Source organism: Vipera berus (genome assembly GCF_964194415.1).
Source record: "Vipera berus genome assembly, chromosome: 6".
NCBI classification, from domain to species: Eukaryota; Metazoa; Chordata; class Lepidosauria; order Squamata; family Viperidae; genus Vipera; species Vipera berus.
The window spans coordinates 6,676,575-6,683,901 of NC_138208.1; the positions used below are offsets into that span (position 1 = coordinate 6,676,575).

The 7,327-nt window shown below is 43.0% G+C and overlaps 1 protein-coding gene across 1 annotated transcript in view; it reads right to left on the reverse strand.

Moving 5' to 3' along the window:
* The window catches only part of GNAT3 (G protein subunit alpha transducin 3), a gene marked incomplete at both ends in the record, with an annotated part of 11,793 nt that extends 6,589 nt beyond the window's left edge, over positions 1-5,204 (reverse strand). The window contains 3 exons of the mRNA XM_081330347.1: positions 1-75; positions 1,161-1,203; positions 5,087-5,204. The exon at positions 1-75 is cut by the window's left edge and continues 67 nt beyond it. Coding sequence (XP_081186473.1) covers positions 1-75; positions 1,161-1,203; positions 5,087-5,204 — 236 coding nt within the window. The remainder of the gene's footprint in view (positions 76-1,160; positions 1,204-5,086) is intronic.
* Between the last annotated feature and the right edge of the window lie 2,123 nt (positions 5,205-7,327).

Sequence of the window (7,327 nt, forward strand, 5' to 3'; positions counted from 1 at the left end):
TGCAGTGTGTTGCTGTAAACCACCGATTTATACTCCTGACATTCCTGATCAGTGTAGCCATGTTTATGGATGATTCTGCCAAAACAAATAAAAAATAAATAAATCAAAAAGATGGCAGCTCTTAGAAGAACGAGAATGAAAAACAAGACCACCTCTGGGGTGTAAAAGAAGTGGAAACTAGCTAGATTGCAATCAAACATCAAATTATGGATGCGTAATTGGTTTTGAACGAACTGTCCCAAAGGTGCTTTTTTTTCCCAGGAGGCAACTGGACTTTCTTGTTTTTCTTTGAAGATGCTTTGCTCATCCGAGAAGCTTCTTCAGCTCTGACTGGATGGTAAAGAATGGAAGGATTTATGCTCCTTGCAGACAGCTGGTCATTTGCCTTCTTTTATTTATTTATTTATTTATTTTAATTCCATTTATATCCCGCCCTTCTCCAAAGACTCAGGGCGGCTTATGTTGTAGGTTACACTGTGTCCTCAGGGCCACCTGAGTAGTGCAAATGGGTGTAAATCCTTCTTGGCTGCAGGATGTTTTCTGCCCTGAGTCCCTGTGTCTAAACGAAGGCAAATTCTATCCTGTAATTCTATTCTATTCTATTCTATTCTATTCTATTCTATTCTATTCTATTCTATTCTATTCTATTCTGTTCTGTTCTGTTCTGTTCTGTTCTGTTCTGTTCTATTCTATTCTATTCTGTTCTGTTCTGTTCTGTTCTGTTCTGTTCTGTTCTATTCTATTCTATTCTATTCTATTCTATTCTATTCTATTCTATTCTATTCTATTCTATCCTGTTCTATTCTGTTCTATTCTGTTCTATGTTCTGCATTCTATTCTATTCTATTCTATTCTATTCTATTCTATTCTATTCTATTCTATTCTATTCTATTCTATTCTATTCTATTCTATTCTATTCTATTCTATTCTATTCTATTCTATTCTATTCTATTCTATTCTATTCTATGTTCTGCATTCTATTCTATTCTATTCTGTTCTGTTCTGTTCTGTTCTGTTCCGTTCCGTTCCGTTCCGCTCCGCTCCACTCCGCTCCGCTCCGTTCCGTTCCGTTTCACTCCACTCCACTCCATTCCATTCTATTCTATGTTGGGAACACAACAGAGTTGTACCCAAAGGGACCTAAATGTTGATAGACTTACTTCATTTGTTTCACAATAGTGCTCTTGCCTGATTCACCAGCTCCTGCAAGAAAGAAAACAAGTGTAAATATGACATACGGACTTGAACTAAATTGTCTTAAATTGAGCTATAATTTTTATTGGCTCAACAGATTTCCTCTTAGCCAGGGTTTGAAAAGCTACTTGAAATCTTAATTTGAATTTCTGTCTTCCCTTAGGTGTATCTCTGGTCAAAACAGCATGCTCTGGTTGCTGTTAAATATTCCATTGATTTGTCTGTCCAAACATCTGCATGTTTTACATGTAAGCAATTTGCCCCTCAGATGGATAACAAGAAAGCATCAGTCATTTGGAAAGCATCCCTTGAGGTAAAACAAAGAACGCATGATCCAGAACGCATCAACTTCCAACTCGGTGAATGTGCAATTTATCATAATTATTTTGCGGTGGCTAATTTCATAGATAGGATGACCATTTTGTCAACATTCCGCTTTTGCACCTGCAGCTTGGCAAAACAGGAAACCCACCCCTGTTTCAATGCACTTTTGAGGGGACAGAACTGATCCCCAGTAATTTTGTTTGTACTATGGAGCAGAAACACCTGCAAAAAAAAATCATGTACATGCAACATACATGGAAAGCTAGAGGATGACGGTACGGATAATAGAATAGAATAGATCAGAATAACAGAGTTGGGAGGGACTTTGGAGGTCTTCTAGTCCAACCCCCTTCTCAAGCAGGAAACCCTATAATCATTTCAGGCAAATCGTTGTCCAATCTCTTTTGGAAAGCCTCCAGTGATGGAGCACCTAAAGAGAAGCCATTCCACCATTATTCTAACTGTCTGGAGGCAAGGTGCTCCACTGGTTGATTGCTCCCTCTGTTAGGAACTTTTCTCCTTAATTCCAGGTTGCTTTTCTCTTTGGTCAGTTTCCAGCCGTTGTTTCTTGTCCTGCCCTATACCATTTCAGACAAATCGTTGTCCAACCTCTTCTTGAAAACTTCCAGTGTTGGAGCCTTCACCGCTTCTGGAGGCAGGTGGTTCCACTGGTTAATTGTCCTCACTGTCAGGAAGTTTCTCCTTAGTTCTAGGTTGCTTCTCTCCTTGGCTAGTTTCCACCCATTGCTTCTTGTCCTCCCTTCAGGCTCTTCGGAGACTGGGTTGACCCAAATGTATTTGAAAGCCTGGCTAGAAAGAGCACAACTAATAATTTTTTACTTGCGCCTGTTAGTGGACCGTGAGTTCTGTTGTTCACCTTCCCTAAAAAATAAAATCTCCCAAGACCAAGTAGGATTTTTCCACAGGGAGACATCTGGATAACTTCAGGCTAGTCATCCTCAGCCTAGAAATCCCGTCACACTCCACAGCGACCCAGCCAAAGCATGGGTGCCTTGATGGCTTGCTTTTGGAAACTGAACGAGCAAACAGTGGTTTGTAAGCACCCAGGACAAATGCGATCCTGGCAATAGAACAAAGGAAGAGATCTAATAGATTAAATCTAAGGAGAAACTTCCTGACAGTGAGAACAATTAACCAGTGGAACCACCTGCCTCCAGAAGTGGTGAATGCTCCAACACGGGAAGTTTTTAAGAAGAGACCGGACAGCCATTTGTCTGAAATGGTAGGGTATCTAGCCTGAGCAGGGGGTTGGACTAGATGACCTCCAGGGTCCCTTTCATCATCATCATCATCATCATCATCACCATCATTATTATAGAACTAAGGAGAAATTTCCTGACAGTTAGAACAATTAACCAGTGGAACCACCTGCCTCCAGAGGTGGTGAATGCTCCAACACGGGAAGTTTTTAAGAAGAGACCGGAGAGCCATTTGTCCAAAATGGTATAGGGTTTCCTGCCTGAGCAGGGGGTCAGACTAGATGACCTCCAAGGTCCCGTCCAACTTTATTATTATTATAAGTCCATTTGGGAAACAAGACCTTCTAATGTGGAAACCTAGAAACTGATGGATGAAACCAAGGTTCAAGGAGGGAGGGGGCGCAGCCCATGACAAATGTTCTGTCATTATGTTGTCACGGCAACAGCTCTGCCCCTTTTGTGTATCTGCTGTGACATCTCCTGCCTGTTCAGAAAAGGCAGAGCTTGTGTAGTGAGCGTGCAAACGCTGCTTTCGTCATTTGGACATTTTTTTTTCCAATCTCTCTGTCCCTTCTGGAAGAATTTACTCTCCGCAATCCCAAAAGATCAGACTAGGTCTAATTTAAGCCACCGGGGAGGATATTTTTGGCTAAAAGGTTTGGAGACCTTCACGGCTAAATGCATGGGGATGATCAAACAATCGTTTAAAAAAGCAACTGCAATCTTTCGCTCACTGGAGATCTTCGGACAGAAGCCGTCTCTTGGCTCTCGAAAGGTTTCCATTAAATACCCTCCAAGCCTCCCCCCCCCTTGCAATTCTATAACTCTTAAATGTGGAATCGTCTGTTTCCGAAAGCTCTTGTAGCTTTAAAACACAATTGCACCTGTCCCCCTGTTCGCCTGCCTCTGTTTGTCTTTTTACGTAACCTGCTGGCATTTTTAGAACGTGAAGGGCATTCGGTTGAATGATTCCACCCTTGTCAGGGGATGGCAAGGAAACTTTGACAAATGTTGTCATGCGATTCCATCAGAGCAGGCACATCTCACGGGCTAAATTCTTTCCACTGCAGTTTGTATTTTTAACAGGCAAACAGAGGCCCGGCTTAACCCAAGTTTGATTGAACGGGTCGAAAGAGTCTCATCAGTATTGTAAAAAATATTCAGAAAGTTCTAATATTTCTACTATTCATCAGATAAACCATTCACAGAATAACAGAACTGAAAGAGACCTTGGGGATCTTCTAGTTCAGAAGTGTCAAACTGTTGGCCACGGGCTGGATGCGTCACGCCAAAACCGTGCCCGCCGCATGGCCGGCAATGGGGAAAAAGTTGCGATACGTCACGACACGTCATGTGAGGTTGTGAGTTTGACACCCCTGTTCTAGTGCAACCCCCTGCTCAGGCAGGAAACTCTATACCATTTCAGACAAATGGCTGTCCAGTCTCTTCTTTAAAACTTCCAGTGTTGGAGCATTCACAGCTTCTGGAGGCAGGTTGTTCCACCGGTTAATTGTTCTAACTGTCAGGAAGTTTCTCCTTAGTTCTAGGTTGCTTCTCTCCTTGACTAGTTTCCATCCGTTGCTTCTTGTCCTGCTTTCAGGTGCTTTGGAGAACAGCTTGACTCCCTCTTCTTTGTGGCCATCCCTCAAATATTGGAAGATTGCTACCATGTCACCCCCAAGTCCTTCTTTTCACTAGATTAGACATACTCAATTTTTGCAATCATTCTTCGTATGTTTTAGTCATATGTTTAAAAGATATAGAGATGACACACACAGAAAGACACACATTTCATGCATTAACATAGTTCACTATTTATTTTTTAGATTATTTCCTTATCAAATAATTCACCTGCTAGGCCACAAGACATGTTGCAAATTGACATTCCCAAACCTGAGTTAAAAAGAAAGCAAGCAAAATAAACCAAAGAAGCAAATTTCTTAGTTCCATTGCCCGGGCTCTCACACAGATTTCAAATGTAACTTTTCGAATTCATTTTTGTGCAGATTTCTGCTTCAGCAAATAGATCCTGAGACTTCAGTGCATATAACCCAGTGGCCAGTTTTTGAGGAAACCTATCCTTATTCACACTTCCCTCTGCAGTTTGGACCTTCACAGCATTTTAGATTGCAGTTCTCAATTTAAAAGCAAAATCACAACCCTCCATCAGTTGTTCTTGTTTCCCCCCCAGAAAAAAACTAATATGAGATTTATGATTTGCAACGCATCTGCACGTTACTTTTTTATAAACCTTTCCTTCTTCCGCCCCACAAGATTTTAAAATAAGCAGCTCTGACTAGCTGTGGGCAAAGCAATTTGAAGGTCAAAATGTAAATATCTATATTTACCCAACAGCAGTAACTTGACGGTCCTAGAATCCTTGATTGCATCTTCCTGAAGTCTTTTTTCAAGCTCTCGTGATCGTTTCATCGAATCTTTAGACTCCGAGCTGATTCTGCTCCCCATATTGTGGCCTTTTGTGGTGCAGACTTATTGTCCGAGGGAACTGATGTCTAATTGGGAAAAAAAATCTATATATTTCAGACAAAAATTGGAGCAGGCAAGTTCCAAGAACGCTTGGAGGTCTTCTTCTGACTTTTTCTTCAGCTTGCTTGCATTGACTTTGGGGCCATCCCATGTCCAAGAAGATAGGTCAGATGCCTTATGTCATCTACTCATTGTCACATCAGACATGTAAATGCCCTTTCGAACATTTGCCTAAATGTTGTTTTGTTGGGGTTTTTTTTGCACATTTGCCTAAAAGCCAGGCAAAGCAGGAACTAACTTTGGGCATCCTATCCGGATTCTTTGTCATCATTTCTCTGATAGTAAAATATGTTCCAAACTAAATGCTTCCAATTTCTTCAGATGAATATGGGATGATTCAGCCTAGGTGTGTCCAACCTGGAGCCCTGGATGGCTAATAATGTGTCCCCACAAGATCATAAACCTTTAACATTATTATGTGCTTTTACTTACACTAACCATATTACTGAGGCTGGTTGTAGGACAACGTGTCTGTTGAAGGACTTGCTTGTGGAGTGCCAGGCTTCAATGAACTCAGGAGCATGGCGGGTGGTAGCGTGGCTGCTGATTTTAGTGTTGCTCCAATCCAACCAGTGTTGCTTGTTGTCAGTGTGGGCAGAGATTACAACCAGCTTACAAACCTCTCAGAATCCAAATAGCCAAACAGAGATGGCGCCGACCCTTAACCAATTCACGCAAGCCCCCCCACCAGCAGTTCACCTCCCAATGACTCTAATCAGATGTAACATCCCCATCACCCATCACAAGATCCTCACGTGACACATCCACACCTAAAGCCCTTATAAAAGCTGGCACTGACATCCCCTAAACCAGGGGTCCCCAACCCCCAGTCTATGGACCGGTACCGGTCCGCACAAACAAGGAAAGCCCCATCCGTGGGATGCAGGCAGCACACAAAACCATGCACCGTCCGGTCGGTGGAAAAACCTCTCTCCACGGAACTGGCCCCTGGCGCCCAAAAGGTTGGGGAACTCTTCTGAAGAGGTCACCTAGCCTGCTAACAAAACATTCAGAAACCAACCCACAAGCTCAGAGGATGAGCCTTCACCCTCATTGTACACCCGAGCCACAGATATTCACCACGTTTGCAAATTATATTAGTATCAGAACTGCCATCTTAGGCCTGTGCTTGCTATTGCTTGATGCCAGCCTGCCATGAATCCTGGGGGGGGGGAGGGAGGGGGAAGGAGCTGGATGAGAGGGGGAAAGATCCAATATTCACCGTACCTTCTGGAGACACAACATCAAAGTCAAATGGTTTAGGAGGGCATGCTGGCCAGCCCAGAGTTGGGGAGACCCATTCCCAAAACACCACATTCAAGTATGGGTTGGACAATGGGAGACCAGCAGAGTGAAGAGCCCCAGGGCGATGGGGGTGGGGGGGTGGGGAAGTTACACTTGGAGATTTTGGCATGAGAATTTCAGTTCTGGCTTTGCTCTACTGTTTCCCACCTGACATTTAGTAAACTATGCCTCTCTCACTAAATGGAACAGAGGATGGTTCTTACTTAAAGGCTCCAGTTGAAGCAATCAATTATATGCTTGACATGCAAGCAAAGGCAGTTCCTCTTCGCTCAGGTCAAAAGGTTGGCCACCCATGATTCAATGGGAAGCCCTGGAAGACTCAGCCCACTGAAACCAGACTTGGATTTTGTCTGCATGTACTTATATCCCCTTTGAATCTTTTCTCCTCTTTGCTTTTCTTTTGATCACCTTGACCTGACCTGGACAGATTGTGTCGATATGCTTGGTTGCATTATTTCACTATTACCCTCCCTAAATTTAATAGTCCTTTGACAAGCCTTTAAAGTGGGACTGGGGTGGAACATCTGGCTGCAAATGAGGACAGGGCCAGGGGAAAGTTGATGGTAGGGACACATACAGTAACCCAACACCCACAGTGTGTTAATCACCCTGTTGTAAATACCTTCCATAAATGCCTGCTTTATATAGAACACACACACACACAAACACATTAAAAAGCCTCCAGTGTATTTCTATGTCCATTGCCACCTTGGTTACCGAGTAGATAGACCTCCATT